Below are 24,997 nucleotides of genomic sequence, written 5' to 3'. Positions count from 1 at the left end.
GTTTACTGAAAGCAGAATAGGTGAAATACTGCAGGACGTCTTTGTGGTTAAGGATGATTTCCAGAGCTGAAGGTATGTATTTTGTATAGTAGCTGACACTGAGGAGGGAGGGGTGATCTTTACAGTACAAATCCACATAAAATGAAGTTCCCTTCAAAAGTAAAATTTAGAGCGTGAAAGTGATTTACACATAAGAGACTTGTCGTCCTGTCCCACCTCATTGCTAGGCTTACAAAAGGAACACGTAACGGAGTACTACATGTACTTTGTTCCCTGGAGGACAGAACACTTAAAAAATGTAGTGAGCTTTCCTTGCAATAATCTATCCCAAAAAAGGAAAAAAACTTTTGGCTATTGATATGCTTTAATAACAGTGCAAAGAGTTGTTTTTAGAGTCATGTAGAGAATCTGAGCCTATAGCCCTGTCACAGGTAATCTTATTTTCTGTCATTGTAGTTATGATAGTGACAGGGATGGAGAAGATCCAGAGCAGAAGAAACTTCAGGTACAGCCAGGGGCGTATTTACCACAAGGCATTTGCCAAGGCACCATTTTTCAGGGGGGCAGCACCACCCCCATGGAAGAAGGGACGGAAGAAGGGACACATGTGGCTTGGGGACCAGATAGGATCTGAGAGAGGCTGTGGGCTGCTTGACTCTCATTCCTGGGGATGTCCAGAGCTGTGAGCCTGGGTTCACATATATGCGGTGCGGTATATCGCATGTGATTCGCACAGGATCAGCACCGCATTCCTGTGTGAATCACATGCGATTTGTGTGCGGTGCGATTGGAGTCATACATTTTGAATGGCTCTAATCGCACTGCACTCGCACCAAAAACGCGCAGGACACTTTTTTGGTTCCACACTAGAATCGGATCGCAAGGGTATTCACACCTATGTGATCCGATTCTGCACAATGCACCATGTTTTGTAGACCGCTTTCGGGGTGTTGTTAACTTAACAAACACACCCACAGCGGTTTGCATGAACTGGGTGCGATTCTGATGCGGTGCAGAATTCGCACAGAAAACGCTGTGAATTCCGCACCGCATCAGTGTGAACCAGGTGTAAATTGATCGTCTTTCTCTCTCGCTGGGAAGGGAGTGGCCGGTGTATGGGGGCGATGGTAGTGGAAGATTCTCTCGGGTGGATGGGGGGGCAGGGGTGTTGTTGGTCAATGTCAGGCTCTCTCTGGGGTGGGGGCAAATTTTGTGTTGCCTAGGGCAGCACAAAACCTAAATACACCACTGGGTACAGCTAATGGGTAAGTGGATTGAGATAAAAGGAGGGTCAATGGAAAGACTATATGAAGAGAGCAGGTTTAGATTGTGCAAGGATGGGGAGGTGTAGGTGAAATTGTAGAATGCACAGAAGTAGGAGACTGCTCTTCTTAACAAAAAAAAATTTGGATGGAGAGGTGTTGAAAAAACTGCTTATGCCAAAGAATATTTAGATCATGCTGTGACCATTATTTGACTTGAACACCCATGTTCCTTCAGTAAACCTGTCATCATGGTATAAGACTTGATTCATAAACCTTTAGCACAATAAGTACCTTGGTTTTGCTGTAGGTGATAGCAGAGGTAAGCCCCCACTGTGCAGTGCAGAGATTCCTGCACTTCATGGAGTGTAAAGCTGGCCATAAATAAAACCTGGTGGATTAGCGATCTATCTATGGCCCCCTAGATTGTAAGCTCCAAGGAGCAGGGCCCTCCTATCCCTCTTGTATTGAAGTGTATTGCTGCTGTATTGTTTCCCGTTATATTGTAAAGCGCTGAGCAAACTGTTGGCGCTATATAAATCCTGTATAATAATAATAATAATGGCATGTCTTGTGAAAGTAGGTAGGTGGTCTTTTTCCTTTTCCTTGGGGGCCCCCTCAAGATACCAACGGTCACACCTGGACACAGCTACGAGATCTCGGAAAGTGAATGCACTCAAATCACCTCAGTTGCGATTGCAAACACTTCAGTTTTATTGGCATAACATCAGGGTTATTATACTGTAGTCTTTAGGCAAACACACCCTCAGACCTTCCAATCAAATACATGTACATTGTTTTACCTTAACTCAACAATTATTTGTATGAGGTTTGCATTTTCACTCTTCTGCTTTATCTATCATACCATATCTGCTCTAAAGCCCAGACCATGGCTATAATCTGACCTAACACCCAAGTTGTGGTTAAAACTTTTCAGAAGTGAGAGTAAACCTTATCTGCTTTTTTGTACGGTTTGCAAAAACACTCATTTCTACATGAAGCTGGCATAGACAGTTTTGTTAGTGTGCACATATCTCATATATGTATATTAAACTAGCATCTTGTATTAGTGTAAACAAAATGGATTCAGTTATATTCCATTTAATCCTTTCAGTCCCCTCTTTTAGCACATAGTGATAACACTTTTCATTGACTTACTCTCCCTATCGTCTCAATCCCATGGATTTCCTCATATTGTTGAAGCAAAAACATTTCCTCCCTTTCCTTCTCATTAATTCTCATTTTGATACACATGATCATTCAGTTGTGATGAGGTAACCCCTCACCCATCCTGAACTCCCAGAGGGTTTCTGACCCCTTTCTATCATATGAATTCTCCAATAGAAACCAGAGTGGGACGATGATAATAGTCACTATTGATAAGATAATAATCAGGTTCATCCAGTCCTCACGGGTATCCAATAGGTTGGGTAGCAAAGTTCTTGGCTCCTTCTTCTGTTGGTTGATCAGCTTGCTTGTGTCTCTCATCTTGGGAAATCCTTTTTACTCTTGATGCATGGATCCAGGTGCCTGATCCTTCAGTAAGAACAGCTGTACGTGTAATGGCCACGATCACTGTAGGTTCTCCAAACCGGGGTCTCACCCTTGGATCCAGTCTTCGGATCAGCACTTGATCACCTACCTCGAAGGGGTGGGTTGGTTGATCTGCGGATAAAAGAAAAAAACAGCAGCATCATTTTGTTCGCTATTCAACTTTTCACACAATGCTTTTACATATTCTGCCTGTATCACCTCTAAATCTCCTTTCTACCACAGAGGGGGTTGCTGTCTAGTCCAAGGGGTAGGGAATGGTCTGCCCATTAGTATCTCAAAGGGAGACAACTTACTCCGTTTATGAGGTGTCATCCTTATATCAGCTAGTATAGCAGGTAATACAGCTGGCCAATTCTTCAGAGTCCCTCCCATGGCTTTCACTAATTTATCCTTAATTGTTCTATTCATTCTTTCCACTACTCCAGAACTCTGAGGGTGATAAGGAATATGGAGCTTCCATTGAATACTCAAAGCCTTTGAGACTCCCTGAGTCACTTCTGCAGTAAAAGCTGGTCCCTGATCGCTTTCTATGAACAAAGGACAACCCCATCTAGGAATGATTTCCTTACACAAAACCTTGACCACTGTCTCTGCTGTTTCATTCCTACATGGGAAAGCTTCTGGCCAACCTGAAAATCTGTCTACTACCACCAACAGCTTATCTCCTTCTTTTGATTTAGGGAGATGTGTAAAATCTATCTGTAGATGTGTGAATGGTGCCTCAGGGGGTGTTAAATGTTCATGTTTCCCATGCTGGCCATGCCCAGGGTTGTTTTGTAAACAAGTAATGCACCTTCTCAATGCGCATTTCTTTCTCCACTAACTATTTTCCCTTATGACCTACACCATGAAAATTTTGAATGAATAATACAGCAGCTGCCTGTGGAAGTCCTACAATCCCCTCTTTTGACATAAGACCATGTTTGTCTTGTGTCAAACCTCTTGCTAGCCCAAAAATCAACTTCACTCTCAGAGGATTGTGCTTGCAGTGTACCTAAAAGCTCATTTGACAGTAGGGATGGAGTGGACAACATTACCATAGATAGATCTGCTCGATTATGCAGATGCCCTGCAGTTTTTTCAGCTGCATCTGCCATAGCATTGCCTTTTGTGACTGGGTCTTTGGCATTAGTATGTGCCCGCACTTTAATTACCGCTATCCTTCTTGGAAGTTGGAGTGCAGCAAGCAAATCCTGGATCAAAGAATGATGGGATATTGACTTGCCATCGGCCGTAGTGAAACCACGGCGTTGCCAAATACAGCCAAAATCATGTACAACCCCAAAGACATATTTAGAATCTGTGTATATGTTAACATCTCGATCTTGATAAAGAGTGCAAGCTCGTGTTAGGGCCACTAATTCAGCTGCTTGTGCACTGGGGTAGGGGATGGAACCTGTTTCAATAATAAGAGGTGGTTCTACTACTGCATAGCCTATGATGTATGTAGCATCACTAGGGCGTGTACAAGATCCATCGACAAACACATCAGGGGCTCCAGGAATCGGAGTCTCCAACATATCTAGTCACGGAGAAGTGTCAGCTTGGATAACATCCAGGCAATTGTGCTCCTCCAGCAATTCTGGTGACCTTGTGCTGTGAAGATTAAGCAGGGAGGACAATAAAAGAGACGGTCCCGATGTAGATGGGCTGTATTTAACTGTGAGATTATTGGTGGATGTCAAAATTACTTCACATCCCGCCAGGCGTTGTGCTGACATGTGTTGAGTGTTAATGTTTTTCAGTACATGTAGGACATGATGAGATGTGTGTAATATCAATGGGTTCCCCAAAACTATGATAGATGCCATTTCCACAGCCAAGGCACACACAGACAAAGCTTGGAGACACCCCGGCATGCCCTGGACCGGGATGGGCATTGTTTTTGATAAATATGCTACCGGCCTCATGGCATCTCCGTGCTCTTGAGCTAGTACTGCAGCCATGGTTTTACATGCAGATTGACAATACAAATGAAAAGATTTAGTATAATCCGGTAACCCTAATGCGGGAGACGAGACCAGTGCTGTCTTCAAATATGCAAATGCCTGCACCAATGGCAGCATCCATTCAATACGGTCTGGCTGATCTTTCAGTGTCACTTGACGTAATACATTGTCATAATAAGAACAGTCAGGAATCCACTGTCTACAATAGTTTACCATACCTAGGAAGGATTGCATCTGAACCTTAGTTTCTGGTTTTGGTTGTTGACATATTGCTGCCACTCTCCTTGGGCTCAGCCCCCTCTGGCCCTCAGACAATACAAATCCTAGGTACTCAACTTGTGGTGACACAAACTGAATCTTTTTGTGAGAGACTTTCTGTCCCTGATCAGCCAGAAACCGTAACAATGACAATGAATCAGCCTGACACGCCTTCTCGCTCACAGAACTAATCAGTAAATCATCCACGTATTGGATAAGTACTGAACCATGGGTGGGTACCCAGTCATTGAGCATGGATCTACTGGCCATGGTATATGCTACATAACCCTAAGGGAGATGGGTCCAGGTTAGCCTCTCCCCTTGAAAACAAAAAGTAAACAATACCTGTGTCTCCGGGTCAACTGGGACACTAAAAAATGCATTTGATAGATCATTTACTGTAAAATGTGTGGCGTTGGCAGGTATAGCATTTACCAAAGTTGTTATATCTGGGACTACAGGGGCAATGCGGGAGCACATGAAAATTATGATACCAGACCTGTCCATCTTTTGCTTGTACCGGGAGGGGAGGTGTAATGCAAGTGGGGGTTTCCTTGGATTAGGGCATCCCTGTACTATAGCATCCAGCTCCTTGGGATCTATTGCCTTTAAAATCAGCTGCTCCCCAATCATCATGAATGGAAAGGCTGAATTCATCATATCTAGCTCAGCTGTCTCATCTTTAACTTCCCCCTTGTTACTTTCTGCTGACCTAAGAATTCTATCACTCTTTTCTACCTTCTTTATCTTCCTCTTTACTTTCCCTTTACCCCTCTCAGTATCCCTTTGACTAACACTCCCAGTTTCCCCATCTGAGCTAGATTCTTCTGACTCCCCTGTATATATCTGGGAAGCAGCAATAAGAACCTCTTCATCTTCATCTACTTGTTTTACCTGTGGGAGTGCTGGGTATAATGGGGCTGCATGTGGAGCTGTAGGGGCAGGACGTGCCTCGCTGTGTTTGTATGGCGGTGGTGGTGTGAAATCATTTGCTACAATTAGAGTCTTATAGCCTGGTGCATACTTCAACCAATTCTTACCCCCTTCATACATATAATTCTTGTCCCAATCTGGATTTCCAGTCCCCCAAATACCTACCTAAGGCTGTTCATGCAAACACATTCCTCTAATCATATCCATACACATAGTGTCATTTCCCCGTTCACAAGGAAAACTAGCTCCACCCAGTCTTTCTGACCATCCCACTAAATTATCCACCCAGGGATTAACATAATAAATATCATAAGGGGATACCCTTGCTACATATTCTTTACAAGTTTCATTTAAGGTAGATGTGTTCTTTCCCCTCAGCTTTCTAGTTTTTCTAAACAACTTAATCAACTTTAGTGGCGGCACATGACGAGGTCCTTCCTCCTTACCTGAGGAATTACCCATAGCAGTAAATTAGTAAACTAACAAACAAGACAAAAACAACAACAATAACACACTTTTTACAAATTATACAAAGTGCTGTGCCAGGTGTGTCCTGGTATTATTCCCCGAGCCGAGAATCCCTTAGTCTCGCTCCTAAAACTCCAACCACCAAATTTCCCTTAAGTTCAGAATAATTACCTCGGTAAAGAAAGCATTAAAAAATAAAACTCTCAATTACCTTGGCAATTATCCCACTTCTGACACCACTGAAAGTAGGTAGGTGGTCTTTTTCCTTTTCCTTGGGGGCCCCCTCAAGATACCAACGGTCACACATGGACACAGCTACGAGATCTCGGAAAGTGAATGCACTCAAATCACCTCAGTTGCGATTGCAAACACTTCAGTTTTATTGGCATAACATCAGGGTTATTATACTGTAGTCTTTAGGCAAACACACCCTCAGACCTTCCAATCAAATACATGTACATTGTTTTACCTTAACTCAACAATTATTTGTATGAGGTTTGCATTTTCACTCTTCTGCTTTATCTATCATACCATATCTGCTCTAAAGCCCAGACCATGGCTATAATCTGACCTAACACCCAAGTTGTGGTTAAAACTTTTCAGAAGTGAGAGTAAACCTTATCTGCTTTTTTGTACGGTTTGCAAAAACACTCATTTCTACATGAAGCTGGCATAGACAGTTTTGTTAGTGTGCACATATCTCATATATGTATATTAAACTAGCATCTTGTATTAGTGTATACAAAATGGATTCAGTTATATTCCATTTAATCCTTTCATCTTGCATGACAGAAGTTGATCTAACGATTGACTTCTGTCAAACAGGACTGTTGGAAAACATTTGTCGATCAGCTCGGCTGCTTTCAGATGTTCCAATACAATGGCACAGTGGAGAAGATTCCTCCATCCACCTTGTTTTGTTTTTGGATGGGGGAATCTATTTAGTTTATTGGCTGATTGAAAAAGAAAAAGTAATCTCTGGCCAGCCTTAGAGGGTTTTGATCAGTGTCCAGTGTGTGTGGGGGTGTTCCTAAAGGATAAGGGATACACACCAAAAATATTCAGGAGGACAAGACTAGGGCATCTTTAGCTTTAAATACCCTACTCTGAAAGTCAATGCACAAAAAATAAACATATGGTGTATGTGTGTATATATATATATATATATATATATATAGTGGCAGTACGGTATCCTGCCATGGTGGAAATCACGATGGAGACCCAGGATTCTCAACCATACAGGTTGAGGGGCTCCAGGCAGTTCTCATAATACAGAGGAAACTGGCTTATCAGTTTCCTCTTTGGTTTGTAAAGCCTGTTTTGGGACCTGTAGCCTGGAGATTTCTAAGAGATTTGGGAGGGATGAAATCTCCAATCCTGGGCCCATATTTTGAGAGCAGCCAGTGCAGGCCTTTTTGTGGGGGCCAGGCCATGATTCTGGGCTCCACCCCGGCAGATAGGAGTCAGGAGGGCTCCACCCCGGCAGACAGGAGTCAGGAGGGCTCCACCTGGAAGACAGGAGTCAGGAGGGCTCCACCAGGAAGACAGGAGTCAGGAGGGCTCCACCAAGGAGAGGTGGAAGCCAAAAGCGGCAAGGAGCTGCTGTGTGCTAAAGGTTTGCTGTGTGCAAAAACAACCTTGTGGAAGGAGTCTGTAGGAGACAGATATAAAGCTGTGTAGCTGAAAGAGCCAGAAGGCTGAATTGGTTTGATGGTGGATACCCCTGCGTGGGAAGCATTTTTGTTATTTGAACTTCCTTGTAAATAAGATTGGGCAAAAAGGCCCTTTAAAAAGAAGCGAGTTGCTGTGTGCTTGGAAGAAGCTCCAGCATTAAGAAGCGAGTTCCCACAATATATATATATATATATACAGTCATGGCCGAAATTGTTGGCACCCTTGATATTTTTCCTGAAAATCAAGTATTTCACACAAAAAAGGTATTGCATTAACACATGTTTTGCTATACACATGTTTATTCCCTTTGTATGTATTGGAACAAATATAAAACAGAGGCAGAAAAGCAAATATGACATAATGTCACACAAAACCCCAAAAATGGGCTGGACAAAAGTATTGGCACCCTTAACTTAATATTTGGTTGCACACCCTTTGGAAAACATAACTGAAATCAGTCGCTTCCTATAACCATCAATAAGCTTCTGACACCTCTCACCCGGAATTTTGGACCACTCTTCCTTTGCAAACAGCTCCAGGTCTCTCTTATTGGAAGGACACCTTTTCCCAACAGCAATTTTAAGATCTCTCCACAGGTGTTCAATGGGATTTAGATCTGGGCTCATTGCTGGCCACTTCAGAACTCTCCAGCGCTTCTTTGCCATCCATTTCTGAGTGCTTTTTGACGTATGTTTGGGGTCATTGTCCTGCTGGAAGACCCAGGATCTTGGACGCAAACCCAGCTTTCTGACACTGGGCCCTACAGTGCGACCCAAAATCCTTTGGTAATCCTCAGATTTCATGATGCCTTGCACACAGTCAAGGCACCCAGTGCCAGAGGCAGCAAAACAACCCCAAAACATCATTGAACCTCCACCATATTTTACCGTAGGTACTGTGTTTTGTTCTTTGTAGGCCTCATTCCGTTTTCGGTAAACAGTAGAATGATGTGCTTTACCGAAAAGCTCTATCTTGGTCTCATCTGTCCACAAGACGTTTTCCCAGAAGGCTTTTGGCTTACTCAAGTACATTTTGGCAAACTGTAGTCTTGCTTTTTTATGTCTCTGTGTCAGCAGTGGGGTCCTCCTGGGTCTCCTGCCATAGCGTTTCATTTCATTTAAATGTCGACGGATAGTTCGCGCTGACACTGATGCTCCCTGAGCCTGCAGGACAGCTTGAATGTCTTTGGAACATGTTTGGGGCTGCTTATCCACCATCCGGACTATTCTGCGTTGCAATCTTTCATCAATTTTCCTCATCCGTCCACGACCAGGGAGATTAGCTACAGTGCCATGGGTTGCAAACTTCTTGATAATGTTGCGCACTGTGGACAAAGGCAAATCTAGTTCTCTGGAGATGGACTTGTAACCTTGAGATTGTTGATATTTTGCCACAATTTTGGTTCTCAGGTCCTCAGACAGTTCTCGTCTCCTCTTTCTGTTGTCCATGCTTAGTGTGGCACAGACAGACACACAATGCAAAGGTTAAGTGAACGTCTCTCCTTTTTATCTGCTTTCAGGTGTGATTTCTATATTGCCCACACCTGTTACTTGCCCCAGGTGAGTTTACAGGAGCATCACATGCTTGTAACATTCTTATTTATCCGCAGTTGTGAAAGGGTGCCAATACTTTTGTCCAGCCCATTTTTGGAGGTTTGTGTGACATTATGTCGAATTTGCTTTCTTTCCTCCCTTTTTTTGTTTTGTCCCAATACACACAAAGGGAATAAACATGTGTATAGCAAAACATGTGTTAATGCAATACGTTTCGTGAGAAATACATGATTTCCTGGAGAAATATCAAGGGTGCCAACAATTTCGGCCATGACTGTATATATATATATACACACATATTATACATAATACAATATAAATAAGTCATGGTCTAGCCACATGCTATTTAATGAATGTTTGAAATGAATAGCTGGTTGTTAAAAGAGCTGGCACCCACCAGCTTTTTTCTAAAAGGTGAACTTATCCTTTACCAACCAGCTAGTTAGTGTAGGGAACATTGCATGTTTTACAACTAAAATATGGCACCATTTAAAGGAATAGCACACATGGTATTTTAGCAATTTTTTAATGAAATTACAATGCTTTTATTGCGATGTTTGGTGCTGTCATTTAATTTTAGAAAATTAAATCCTCTGTCTCTTCTGGGGTTTACACCACTGCCCGCCCCAACTGATCTAGGCATATCCTGGCCAGCTAGTCTGCCCCCTAGTAGGGGTGGACTCCTGTCCATGACAGTCTGCCATGAGGACAGGATTTAATGTGTTAGGCACAGAAATGCTTTTGTAAGGGGTAGAGAGGGCTCTTGTAGACAAAATTAAAAAAGAGATTTCTGGGTCAAAAGAAAACAGAAGGGATCAGAGGTTGGCCAAATCTACCAGAATAGGAAAAATGGTGGGTGGCAGGAGACATGTGGTAGTGATGGCAAAGAGAGTACAGAATAACATCTTCAGACAGAAGTTAAACAATGGCCAGAGCAGCTAATACTGAAAATTCTCACAAGAAGCATTTCTTGAGAAAGCATGTGTCAATTAACTGTAGTAAAAACAGTGCAAAATGAGAGGTGAACGCTACTATGGAAGCGGAACGCTTGGTACATATGGTTAAAAAACAGCTGGATAAATTCAGGGATGTGTGGATGGGCTGGATGTATTATTCCAATGAGATCCCGGATGACTGAGAGTCTGTATGAATGGGTGGACTGCTGGTTTTACTTCCCCCCAACACTAACACTTTTTTTTTTCTTTTAAGTAGAGTTACAGGTTTCATCATTAAGCAATGCAGTCTCTTTAACTCACCTGGACGTGAACTACTAAAATCTTTTATATGATTATTTCCCTGGGAATCATTTCCTTAGGTTTCTGGTTTGTAACGTTTGTTTTTCTACTAGTTCTGTCTCCAGTACTGTATGCAATACTGTGCGTTATTTGATGTGCACTGGCTGACATATCAATGATCTACATTTCTGATGCCAATTAGAGGATATACAATGATTGTATTACACACTCCTGGTCATACATTAACTGACCAGCTACCTCTTTTGCCGCATATTTGATCAATGTCTATGTGCACCTTTGTGTTCTTGTAGAGTTTTGTGCTATAAATGCTCTTTGGGTTTTTTTGTTTTTAATAAATACCTGATTATAGATTGTAAACTCCAAGGAGCAGGGCCCTCTTATCCCTCTTGTATTGAACTGTATTGTTGCTGTATTGTCTCCCTTTATATTGTAAAGCGCTGGGCAAACTGTTGGCGCTATATAAATCCTGTATAATAATAATAATAATTCTAAAAAAAAGAAGATAGTCCATATGGCACAATTTCCTTTATCACTGCACTTAGTCATAGCAGGTGTGAAGGTTAAACCTGAAACATTCAGTGTGTTTGTGACTGCAAAGTTATTTTAAAGGTTCATCTGTGTTACAAAAAAAAAAAAAGTTGAGAAAGACTGCTTTAGTGCCATTTGTTGTTAGTATGAATGTCTTCTAATCTGTTTTTGTGATATAGACCTTCCACCTCTTATAGTCATTCTTTCTATACTGCAACAGATTCCATCATCATGGAGAAGCCAGATGTCTGCTGGAAAGATGTGGCTGGGCTGCAAGAAGCAAAGGAAGCTTTGAAAAAGGCTGTCATTTTACCCATGAATTCCTTAGGTCAGTACTTCCAAAATAACTCATAGGATTCTTTGAGGCAAAGCTATCACTATTATTGTAAGCTTGGTAGTCCTTCACACATATGGCATTTTGAATGCATCATACCGAAGGAAAAACACTAAAACAAAGTGGATGTTGGGGATGCCACACTCCATGCAATACTCAGCTTCTAATTTGGCATCAAACTATATGCAAACCACTGTCATCAAAGAGAAGAGTGCAGAGGGAAGGGTTTCAGGGTTCTATAAACCTACTGTATGTGTAAAGGCCGAATACAGTTGTCCTGGTTATATGAAACAGAACTAAAGTCCAGTATCTTGCAAATATATGTTTTCAGGTTTAAGTTAAATTGGATGTTGGATTCTTGGAGAATAATAAGAACCCTAAATCTCACAAGAAGACACTCCAGTCCAATGCAAAAGCATCTTTTTCTGATGCTATGTATTTCCCAGGATCTTGCCTGAAGGAGAATAATGTCACCCTGGCCATATGGTAAGATAAGTAAATAATCTAACTTTTTTTTCCTTACAGCTACATTTTTGAAGTACTGTTGTGGCAGAGTGTCCCTATAAAAACCTTCTCTGTGCTTGAAGGGCCCTTTAACTCCTTTACTCACAATTCCTTGGACTCTTGGACATGTCCAGGGGATATAGATTGCAGCCAATCTTGCCTTCCTGTGCTCAGTGGGACCGTGGCTGTTGGAACAGCCCTGATGAGTAGCTTGCTGCGACCAGGTATAGGACCCCCTATGTCAGAATGGATGCGTGGGCCACCGATGGGCATGCAGCACTAACCTAAGTGGATATTGTCTGGACAGATTCCTCAATATAGCCATTCAAGTGGGGATGGCATACAATCAGCTAAGGTCAAGTAAGTAACTGGCTGATACAGGGGGAGGAGAGCCCAAACCTAATAAACAGATTTTACATTTTTCTACAAGGTCTCTAGGAAACAAGCATGGCTAATATAGAAAATATATTTAAAACAAACCTATGATCACACAGGGCCAAACAACAGGTTGGTCAGCTCCTCAGCATTGCATTATAACCTTTCAATTATTCCCCCATTGCTCTGTTCATCTGCTGAATGTAAAGAAAATACTTGGTATTTCCAGGTATCTAAGGAGAATGTGACTAACCTCCCTAGTGCTGATACTATAGCAAAAAAGGCTTATATTGGCGCCTTCTTTCTTGCTTATAGTAACTGATAGGAATGGTGTTTTCATGGTGGGGTAGGTTGGATTGGAGTAAATGTACTGCTGGGGACAGTTGATAGTTCCTATACAAAATATCCAACCAATCATTTTTTTAATCAGTCCATTGCTCAGGGCATGCAGGAAATGTTAAAAAAAAAGTTATCTGTGGATGAATTTCTCTTTATGCTTGTGGCCAGCTTGGAGTTGTGGTATTTTCCCCACAGTTTATGGGTTATCTGATCTGCAGGAGAAAGGAATGGAGCAGAGGAAATGTATCCATCCAGTTATTATTTAATCAATGCATTGCTGAAGGCATACAAAAAGTGTTAAAATACTGTAGGTATCTGGGGATGAACTTTTCTTTATACTTTTGGCCAGTTTGGAGTTGTGGTATTTCCCTTACAGTACTGAAAAGTGTTTAACCTTGTTTTGGTAATTCATACTGCTGGAGATGCTATATAACGCTGTCTTGTAAGATTTTAGAAAACAAGAAATGTATAGTTTGCATGTGAGACTGTAAGAAGAGAATGGTGGTGGTTTTTTTTTGCTTGTTTGTTTTACATTCTGAAAACTAATTAAGAAAACTGATTTTAAAAAAAACCCAGCAACCCACCTAGCCAGCTTAGAAGAGTTTCAGGCTATTGCAGTAAGTAAAAGCTCATTCATGGGTGACCCCACCCCTTTGTTTAAAACCAGAGCTCTCAGTCTCTGGGAGACAAGCGTCGGATGCACATCTCTTTTTTGTTGTTTTTGCTGGTGATCATTGTGATTGATGCTGGATTTACTTTGGGGAACATTGTTTTGGTTTTGTCAAAAGCTTTGTTTGTGTTTTAATTCATTTTTGATACTTATTTGGTGAATAAGTAGGGGTACTACCCCATGCTCATTCACATGGGGGGGGGGTGAGATCTGCGTGCCCCATTGTCAAAGGGGGCTTCCAGATTCTGATAAGCCCCCCACCAGCTGACCCCACAACCACTGTCCAGGGTTGCAGGGAAGAGGCCTCTGTCCCCATCAACGTGAGGACAAGGTGCTTTGGAGGGGGAGTCCCCTGCCCCAAAGCACCGCCAATGCTAAGGGCATTTAGCCTGGTATGGTCCAGGAGGGGGGGCTCTCCCCCCCTTTCCTGGCCTTAAGGGCTGCATGCTTGGATATGTATTTTGGGGAGGACCACACACATTTTCTTTAAAATTTGGCATGGGGTTCCCCTCAAAAGCCATACGAGATCCGAAGAGCCTGGTATGGATTGGGGGGACTCCCGCACTGTTTTTTATAATTGTTAAAGCTGGCACTTGTTTGTTTACATTCTGCTGTCAGCGAGGAATCCTGCAGAGTCATGGTTGTTAAGGAGGCGGCAGCAAACACAACTAAAAAAAAAATGAGTACTACTGCACACACATAGAAAGTCTTAGTTATCTCCAAGAGAAAAAAATATACCCACATGGACCAGAAATGTAAAAGTTTTGGAATTCTTGCTAAATGTATTGTCTTCTATCTTGCATTATATCTATATTATGCTTCTATTCACAAACTTTCATATTTTTCTTTCCAGGAAAGTGTACTCCCTGGAATAGTATCTTGTTATTTGGACCTCCGGGAATAGGAAAGACCTACTTGGTTAAAGCTATGGCCACTGAAACCAGTAACTCTGCCTTCTTCTCTGTGTCTTCTTCTGACCTAATGTCTAAGTGGCTGGGAGAGAATGATAAGTATGTGGATATGTAGCTTAAAGCCCAACCTCAGCCTAAACTTTTTTTTTTTAAAATAGAATGGAGGTGGGCTCGAACTTCTGACTTATTTTTATTGCTGAACCAATTAGGGAGATTCCCTGTGACACCCATGAATAGAAAGCATTAAGGTAAAAAAATCTTATGCCTTTAGAACTTTAAATGACCTCGCTATAGAAGGCTGGATATAATGACAGTGGCCACTTCACTTTGTACTTCACCCCACTGCTAGGAAATGAATCCTCTGTGGAAAAGCAGCAGTAGAAGAAGTAAATGAGAGAGGGACCGAAAAAAACAACAACTTCAGTCCATATTGAAAACAAGGGAACTGAATGGGGTAGTCAAGACTGGAGAAGTGGAGACTGAGGCCGGAAGAAGAGTGGGCTTGGAAAGGGGGAGTTTTATGGTGGAAGCACAGCAACTGAGTCAAATTATGCAGGTATTTCAGCCTAGGGTCTCTGCAGTTATTGAAGAGGGCAGTCGAAAGACTGGACCAGAGAAGGTCTATGGTGTCTATTTCCTATATACACTAAGTAAAAACTCAAAATAGAGCAAGTGAGTGCTAAAAGTCCAGAAGCTGCTGAAACACCAAAGGATACCAAAATAACCTCCAAAACATCAATATAAAATAAGGTGCAGTTTGTTATCCCTAATTGACACTTTAGTGTCTTGAAAGTTCACATATTTGTTTGAATAGTTTAAATGAAGGAAGAAAAAACAACCATTCAGTTTAAAATAGAAATGAGGCAAAATATTTGTGTGTGTGTATGTGTATATGTATGTATATATATATATATATATATTCACTGTGCAAAAAGAAAATTATATATATATATAATATAAAACTTTATAAATACCTTTTTTTATTAGTGATCACATAATCTCTGTTCTCACCTGCATAAGGGGCTTAAAAAGCAGGGCAAAAAGACTTCAGGGGGTGTGTCAGCAAGAGCATCACACTGATCATCGCAATGAAGTGGCTGTGTGTGTAGGGGGGGGGGAGGGGGGGGGGAAATGTGTCAGCACAAGTCTTATAATTGGAGGACAGGCAGGCTGTTCTCCCTGCAAAGCCAGCAAACTGACCACACTGGAATGGATGAGCTTCCATGCCTAGCGTTGTCAGTTTGAAATAGGAAAGCAGGGGTATTGGCAGGAACCAATGCAAAGAGAACAGGATACTTCTTAACAATGGAACAACAGACACATATCAGGAATATGAAATGTTGTGGCAACAGTTTAACCAAAAAGCAATTTTTATATAGATGTTCCTCCCTTTCTGTCTAAATGATGAAAATATCGTCAATATAGCAATAGCGTATGTGTGTGTGTGTATATATATATATATACAGTATATATTTTGTTTTAAACCTCCTAAGGAATTTATTCTCCAGGTCTGCAATAAATAACATATTGTGGTGCCATCTTACTCCCATAGCAGTACCCATACACAAAAGATAAATGTAATTGTCGAAAGTAAAATAGTTGTCTGTTAGCATGAATTTGATGAGATGAGTAACGTCCTCAGCACTGTATTTGTGATTTGGTGGAGATGATAGGAATCTGTGACATGCATCCATCAAAAATAGACAAGGATAACAGTGAATCCAACATTAAGTACACATTTCACCACCTTGAAATCTCAGTGGGATGACTCTCACCTTCTTCATTGGACCTTTAAATCTAAAAAATTCAAAATAGCAGGGTATCCTTTAAGAGCCGAAACAGGCTGTATTTCAGACTCTCCCTTTTCTAAGGCATCCAATGCAAGGAGAAATGCAGCAATATAACTCAAAAAAGAAAAGAGACAAAATATAGTGCTTTCTGTATACCTTAAAAACCAAGCCTTTATTAAAAAAACATTCACATTCAAAGCAACACAAAGAACTCCTCAATTAAGTGCTAGAGGCAGTGACATTGGCAACAGGTTCACCACTGCAGCTGAATCAGGCTGACAGCTCACAATCTCCTCACTTAAAGCAGAGTTCCACTCACACTGTAAAAAAATAAAAGTCAGCAGATACAAAAACTGTAGCTGCTGACTTTTAAAAAACAGCCACTCACCTGTCCCACGATCACGCGGTGTCCTCCCCACAGCCTGTTTCACCAGCTGTGTTTCAGGCACCAGCATCTTCAGTGTGGGCACCTGTCTGTGACAGCTTGCAGCTTCACATCCAGGTGCCCACTGCACATAAGCGAGTAACGCTGCGCTTCCTCAATGGCTCTGTAGTCTTCTGGGACCTGTCACGTGTCCCAGAAAACTACGGGGAGCAAGGGTAGGAGGACAACTTCCGCCTCCAATCGCCTAGGTGTGGTGAGCCGGTACCTGTAATTTTTGGGTACCCCCCCGCTCCCCAAAAGTGTCAATTCCTAATGGGGAGCGGGGGACCAGCCTTTAAAGCGGAACTTCCCCCTTTGGGTGGAGCTCCACTTTAAGCAGAGCTGCTGCTGGAACATCCTTTTTCCTCCTAACACTGCCAAGATTCAGCACCCCGACTTACGCGTTACGTCCCTGACTTCTTCTGTTCTTTAATATCGTATGATCGTTCGCTCCTTCTAGTGTCCATAATGCTATTTTTGTTTATTGATGTATTTCAGAAAAATAACATATTATATCTACTGGATGGAACTAACAATCACCTTAAGCAAACTGACCTTTTGATTTGATGTGGACACACTGTGTATTCACATTTATTACAGGCTGCTGAAGAATCTGTTTGAATTAGCACGACAACATAAACCAGCCATCATTTTCATTGATGAGGTCGACATGCTGTGTGACTTTGAGAATGGAGCTGGTGGTGATGCTGTTTGCAGAATCAAGACTGAACTCCTGCTGCAGATGCAGGGTAAGGGGCCCTCCATTATTTCAGGTTTTAGCTGTCAAAAGATTTCTAATTCTGTCTATTCAGTCTTGAGATTTGCTAGCCCTGTCAGACATCAGAGATAGGCTGGTGACCTGACTTTTCCCTGCTGCATTTAATCTATACATACTTGGCCCAAAAAAATAAAATTGAAACTCTTGGTTCTGTTTTTGGCTCTTAGAATCTGACAATAACAACAATGGTATTCTGCTCCTGGGAGCTACAAGTAGACCATGGATACTAGACTCTGCTATCTGCAGAAGGTGAGATTAGCGCCTCCTTTTCCAAGCATTAACTCTTCCCTTGCAGTCTTCTGCTTACTATAAACTACAGTTAGCTTCTCCCTTTCATATTTCTACTGCAGCATGGGGAAATGCTAGCGATGGGCATTCTTCCTTCTTATACTGTATGTCTTTAGGACTTGGTATATTTAAAAGCAAACTTGTAAAAGCAGAGGAAACAATAAACTAGTAAAATAAGATGTTACCCGATATTTTGTACCATTAACTGAACATGTGCTTTGCCTATTTGTCAATTCAGTAATAATACACTATCTTATTTTATTGTTCCTAAATTTTAGGTTCCAGAAGCAGATTTACATTCCACTGCCAAATGAGACTGCCCGAGCTCAGATGCTCAGCCTGCACTTATGTAACACCTCACACAGTCTAAATGATGACAACATCCGTGAGTTGGCCAACAAGACACAGGGATACTCATGTGCAGATATCATAATCATTGTGCGCCAGGCACAGATGCAGACTGTGCTTAAAGTACAATCAGCCACACATTTTAAAAAGGTACAGTGTGTATGCAAAGCCTGGATATCAAATACTGTGAAAAAGTTCTAAATCAGATATTTTGTATATGTTAGGTGCGAGGCCCTTCTCGTACTAACCCTGGTGTCATGATGGATGACCTCCTAACACCGTGTTCCCCAATAGACTCTGGAGCCACTGAGATGACCTGGATGGAGGTGCCTGATGATAAACTACAGGAGCCTGTTGTCTGCATGGTAAGGATAAGCTACTGTATATTGTTGCACATGTATCAATAGCATTTGAAGATATTTATTCCATGATATATTGTCCCTTGTATCATCAAAGTGCATGTGGTATAGTATTAAACAAAATGTTTTTAAATCCCAATTGTACCCTACAGTTTTATAGGTTAGTCAAAGACAGGAAGCAAGAAATGTTACATTTGTAAAAGTTTTGCTGTTTTTTATTTTCCAGTATTAGTGCTCCATTACAGCCCCAAACTTCCAAAGAAGGATGCTGAAGATCAGGAGTGATGAGTGATCTATACCAGCCTTTCTCAACCAGGGTACCCAGGCACCCTGGGGTGCCTTGAGGTTTCCTCATGAGCGCCTTGAGGTTTCCACAGGGATGCCTTGGCAAAATGTCTAAACATTGCCCAAAACTTGTATACAAGCCAGCAGGTGGAACTTGCTAGTATACAAGCCTGCTATTTAGTTACACAAAGCCACAGGTTTTCATTGTGCACCATTACGACCTTTTAGCCACCAGCGTCCTGACAACCAATGACATCATCAGTTGATAAGGAGGATGTCAGCAGCCTGCACAGCATCCTAGTTTGCCCCTCTCCTTCTGTAAGGGGGTCACATTAGCTCAGTGATGGAGAAAAACTGAGGAAGAGGAGAAACAATGGAATACTAGTCAGTACCAGTGTGCAAAGGTGTATTTGCTTTGGAAGAATAAATCACCTCTAATGTTGGGTGTCCTACATGTGTGGATGTTACTGCGTTATATAAAACTATTACAATAGTTTTTTCACATATTAGAATGGGGTGCCCTTTTAAAATTACGGACAGTAATTAATTTGAATAGCATTTTTTGCAGACACAAAACTATTATGGTCCAATCACCAATGCTTATACTCTGTGTTCTCTAGGCACAGTCCCTCCCTCTTGCCATATTATATTCCTCTCGTCTTCTGGGAGTGTCTTAGGCTGGGTACACACAATGAGTTTTTTGTTTGTTCAACCAACAGGTTGAACAAGAAAAAAACTCACAGATTCCACCATCCACAAAAGTGATGTGGATGCAGGATATCACCCTCTCTGCTGTGCTATTGTATTCTGACAGTGTGGACTCAATTGGTTTCAGCAGCTGACTGAATGCTGGTTTTCCAGTAGGCCCATTTAAGAGCAAAATACACACAAATCGAAGCAGCTGAACAGAACAGGAACAAGCTGAATTCTGATGTGTGTACCTGGCTTAATGCTGGCCAAGCTTCGCAAGCCCTCAGTGTTTGTGTTGCCTAGATCCTTCACGCCTCTTCTCCCCTCCCTACATAACCTTTTATGTAGCTGCCAAGGAAGGAAGCGAAGGGGAATACTATAAAATGTCACTTGGGTGACATAGGCAAGCCTTAGCATCAGTGTACCAAGGGGTTAACAGCAGCAACAGTTACCCAGATTCTGACTCAGGTCTGTACTCATAAGCCCTTGAGTATCTGGATGCCTCCTTTCAGTGTCAGGCAGACATTTCTTTAGTGGACTCTCCTTTAGCTTCAGATTTTCTTAGCAAGTAGGCGCCCAGCTTTAGCATAGGCTAAGGCAGCAATGGGCAAACTACGGCCCGGCGGACCTTTTATTCCGGCCCGCGGAGCGTGATACTGTCAGGATGGCTGTCAGGATGTGTGTAGGCGGGGCAGCGTGACGAACGCGAGGGGAGCTAGGCTCCTCTCACAGCCCGCCCTGAAGACCGGTGTAGCATGAAAATCTGTCTCCTATGAGGATCTGTCCCCCTCGATGTATCTGCGCATGTGCTGGAGATCGCCGATCGGCTGCTAATGCCTGAAACTGGCACATGCGCAGATACGTCAAGGGGGACAGATTTTCATGCTACACCGGAACGGCGCGGGAACACGGCGAGAGGAACGCGCGGAGCAAAGGTAAGTGAATTGACACGGGGGGGACTTGGGGACTTAATATGGGGGATGAATTAATATGGGGAATGAATTACTATAGGGGGGATGAATTACTATATGGGGGGTGAATTACTATGGGGTATGAATTACTATGAGGTATGAATTACTATGGGGGATGAATTACTATATGGGGGATTAATTACTATATGGGGGATGAATTACTATGGGGGATGAATTACTATGGGGGATGAATTACTATATGGGGGATGAATTACTATGGGGGATGAATTACTATATGGGGGATTAATTACTATGGGGGATTAATTACTATGGGGGATGAATTACTATATGGGGGATGAATTACTATGGGGGATGAATTACTATATGGGGGATGAATTACTATGGGGGAGGAATTACTATGGGGGATGAATTACTATATGGGGGATGAATTACTATGGGGGATGAATTACTATATGGGGGATGAATTACTATATGGGGGATGAATTACTATGGGGGATGAATTACTATATGGGGGATTAATTACTATGCTTACTATGGGGGAATATTACTATACTTACTATGGATGACACATACACATCATTCATCTACTCTTGGTCCGGCCCCCGGGTCCAATATATGAACCCATTGCGGCCCTCAAGTCAAAAAGTTTGCCCACCCCTGGGCTAAGGCCTTGATGATCTCCTGGCAAATGTCAGCTGGACTGCTTGAGAGGGCAGCAGCCCTCCAGGCTGGAAACATCTCCTCCTGGAAAGGAACAGGGTAGCTCAAGGCTGTAGATCATTTATGCTTACTCCCAGCCACCATCTGGATACCCTCCCCTAGGGAATGGCTGAGACAACATAAATATTCAGCTACTGATTTGCTTCCCCCAGCCCACTACTTCGAGAACCATCCAGAAGGCAGTGGGAAGCACTCAAACCCATAGCCAGTGAAGCCAGAGCAATCACACACCTCTCCACTGAACTCCACAAACAAGCCAAAAAACAAATACCTGAAAGCCTAGCACCTAACTATGAATGTGCTACACATATGAGATGTAAACTGTCTGCAGACAGCTCACATGCCTTTCTGTCCATACATAAGCAGAACTTGCAGGGTTAACAGCTCTTCTCCCCCCCTACGTCTCCCAGTTGAGCAAGCAAGGGGGAGAAGAGCAGACAGAAGGATTTGAAGCACACAGCTACAATTAAACTGTTCTCTGCCATGTCTGTCACAGATATGGCATACAACATGGAGCAGATCGCTCCTAATTACAAAGGGGCTTTTGTTAATTAGGAGAAGGATCTGTTTCATTTTCTCAGCTTAGAAGAATTGTGCAGGCATAAAGCTTAAACGGTCTTTGGTAATTCCCCCTAACATTGAGCTCACTTCACAAAGCTAACATACCAGGAAAAGAATACTTATTTTCATTTTCAGCGAGTGAGTTTTTTCAGTCCAATGAGATTTAAAAATAACCATATTACATTTACAATACTTAAAGTAGAGCTATAGTCTCCATAATGAATATGGGCCTGCCCGTCCCTGTATAATAAGCTGCGCAAGCGCAGCTCCCTGCACAGATTAGGCACTGCCAGATCTAACGGAACTACCGTGCATGCGTGGGAGTGATGTAACCCCTGCCCAGCCACTGACAATGGCTGCCAAATGAGTCCCAGAAGCCTACTGCCTAAAGATGTCAGCGGCCGGCAGTGAGTTCAGTAGATGGCTCATCGCTGGATTCTAGGTATCATTCCGCTTTAAGGAATTGAAAGCTTGTTCTATTAAAGCCTTATGATACCATGATCAATTACTGTACATTTTTGTTTTTTTGTACTTAATTTGAGATTTTGGCCCTGCAGGCAATCCAATGTAGTATGCAATTACAGTTGTAACTACTGCGCTCAGATTGTATACCTTTGCTTGTATTTCAATAAAATCATTATATATTCCTCCTTTGGTTACTCTAAAGTTGCACTTGTGGCTGATTTAAACCTGACCCTGGCCACTTCTTAATTATGCAAAATCTACCTCACCCTAAAAATCAGCAAAAACTGTCACAAAGATTTTGCTGAAAGAGATGCAGCCTGATTGCGATTAATCGTGTTGCTAATTTGCTTGCTAAATGTCCCTCCATGTATTTATGCTTTCCATATTCAGTCTATTTTCATGTTCCTAATTGCTTTGTTTGCTAAAGGGTTTTATTTAGGTTCCCTCATTGCCAACCTACTGACAGTCTTTTTTGCTTCACAGTCTGATATGCTACAATCTCTGGCTATGGTTCGCCCCACAGTGAATGCTGAGTACCTGCTAAAAGTCAAGAAATTCACAGAAGACCTTGGGCAGAAGGGATGAACTGCAGTGGGCACCATGAGAGCAGGGGGCATCATGTTTGCTTGTTTCTAAGTGCCCCCATTCCCCTCTTCAACATCACAGGAAACCACAAGCTTGGGCTATCCTCTTCCATATCTAGGTCTCATAGTGTCCCCTCTGACCTCGCACTGTCTGAGAGGACCTACTCTATAGGCTTCTGTCCCTCAGGTTTACATTATATTGTAAACAAATTCTAACAACAAACGGATTTTATTTGCTTCCATTTGGGCCATCAAATATATTACTAAAAGCATTTTGTTATATCTTTTCAGTATGTGCAAGGAAACCTGCTGATCATGTCACAAATCCATTGCTATTCCTGAACTTTGCAATATTATCTTTTTAGCAGTACTATCAGAGTGCTAAATGAGTTAATAATGAGGAGAGGGCTAAGTGTTTTGTAGTCTTAAAGAGTTACTGTGGCACCACCCAAATATTTCAGAGTTCCCCTTTAAGCTTTAACATTTCTAAAAGCATCTGTTTGCAGAACCAGCTCATCAGCTCACTTCCTCCCCCTCATTTCCTTTGGAACAGTCTAGCAGCAGTTGGAGATATTTTATCTAAATGTGAAACTGTAAAGGCTAACTTCTCATACATAAATACATAAGAATGTATTTTAACGGTGCAGAAAAGTAAAGAGGAAATATATGCATTGTGACGTAATTGTTGGTATATACACCATTTAAGATGTTTTTCAGACACTTAGCTTTCAGTCACGAGTCTAAGTCCTAGCTGGTAAATAAAAGGCTTGTTTTCCTCAAGTTCGTGTCCGCAGTTTTCCTGGTATTCCCAGAGTTGCTATTAAAATTACTAAACTCAGGACCTTGCATTCACACAGAACATGGACATGCAATTATTTTAGTAAATATAAACTGCTAAATACCTTTTCTCATCAGCAGTTAGAGCAGTCTTGTGACTTCTATCAGTGTCCAGCAGAGCACTGGTTAAAGAAAGAGGAGTTTTATTTCTCTCTGGATTGTCCTATGAGGCTGCATAACCCTTGACCCCCTGTCTGGACAGCGCTGATTAGCCCTGTGCTGATCACATGCCCTCTCACTTTAACTCACTTACTATTCAAGGGTGACAATGCTGTTCCTCTATAAATACAATACAATGAATGTGCTGAGTGCTGTCACCTTAGGACAGGAAGTGTGTTACTGGCAGGTCACCAGCTGGTAAAAGGAGAAAAAAACACTGGTAAAAGGAAACAAATGCAGCCACCACATCTAGGGACTGGTAAGCAGCAATATATTATGTGTTTGTTCTTGGGTTTAGAAAAGCTTTAAAGTGACATTAAACCTTCTAATTAAAATAACAAGCATGTCATATTTACCTGCTCTGTGCAATATTGCACAGAACAGCCCTGATCCTCCTCTTCTGGAGTCCCCTGCTGGCGCTCCAGGCTTCTCCTCTTTGGCGGGTGCCCCCATGGAAAGTGGCATTCCATGGGGGACTTTCCATGGGGGCACCTGTGCGAGCTCGATCCTGAGCCACCCTGCCTGCATCCATTGACACAAAGCAGCCAGCTTGGCCCCACCTATGCTGGTTTGGCATAGCATTTGATTGGTAGCAGTGGGAGCCTATCAATCTGCCCTGGGAGGAGGGACACAGCAGCAAGAGCCACTGCTCTTGTTCACATTGCTGGATCGGATCGGGCTCAGTTAAGTATAAAGAGGGGCTGGGGGGGGATCCTGCAGCACAGAAGGTTTTTCAATTTCATGCATTAATGGATAAGTTCACCTTTTGCACCTTTTGGTGTTCAAACCATTAAAATTAATTTGGTCAAAGGAAAACTGGCATGAAATACAGAGGGATTGCCACTGCTGTCCACCTAAAGAAAATTATAGCTGTCTGTCATAAAAGCAAAATAAGCGGAGGTTTGCCGACTGCCGCACACTTCTCCCGGCCATGTAGTAGACAGGTAAAAGCAGCCTCAGCTCAGTCCATCAAGGCCTCGACACCAATGCGTTTCACCCCACTCTCGGGGTTTAATTATGGACATCCAAGATTCAGCCCTGGGGGTGGTGTGAAACACGTTGGGTCTATGGCCTTGGAGGACTGAGCTGAGGCTGCTTTTAACTGTCTACTACTTGGCCATGTGAAGTTTGCAGCAATCAGGAAATCTCTAATTTTGCTTGCATGCCTTGGGTCTCACTGTTTCAACAGCATCCATCCCACACAAAACC

General features: G+C 42.3%; 1 protein-coding gene across 1 annotated transcript; it reads left to right on the top strand.

Annotated features, from left to right (window-relative positions):
• LOC149464824 (vacuolar protein sorting-associated protein 4A-like) lies at positions 1-23,572 on the top strand. Its single transcript, XM_089674205.1, has 8 exons — positions 1-72; positions 11,656-11,763; positions 14,511-14,667; positions 17,383-17,531; positions 17,728-17,809; positions 18,127-18,346; positions 18,421-18,561; positions 22,692-23,572. The coding sequence occupies exons 1-8, from the start codon at positions 54-56 to the stop codon at positions 22,791-22,793; spliced, it is 978 nt and encodes a 325-aa protein (XP_089530331.1). The 5' UTR covers positions 1-53; the 3' UTR covers positions 22,794-23,572.
• Positions 23,573-24,997: the final 1,425 nt, after the last annotated feature.

The sequence above is a fragment of the Staurois parvus genome, unplaced genomic scaffold, assembly GCF_062004578.1.
Source record: "Staurois parvus isolate SC_StPar_1 unplaced genomic scaffold, SC_StPar_1.0 ptg000147l, whole genome shotgun sequence".
NCBI classification, from domain to species: Eukaryota; Metazoa; Chordata; class Amphibia; order Anura; family Ranidae; genus Staurois; species Staurois parvus.
This window is presented reverse-complemented; position numbering and strand designations above follow the sequence as displayed.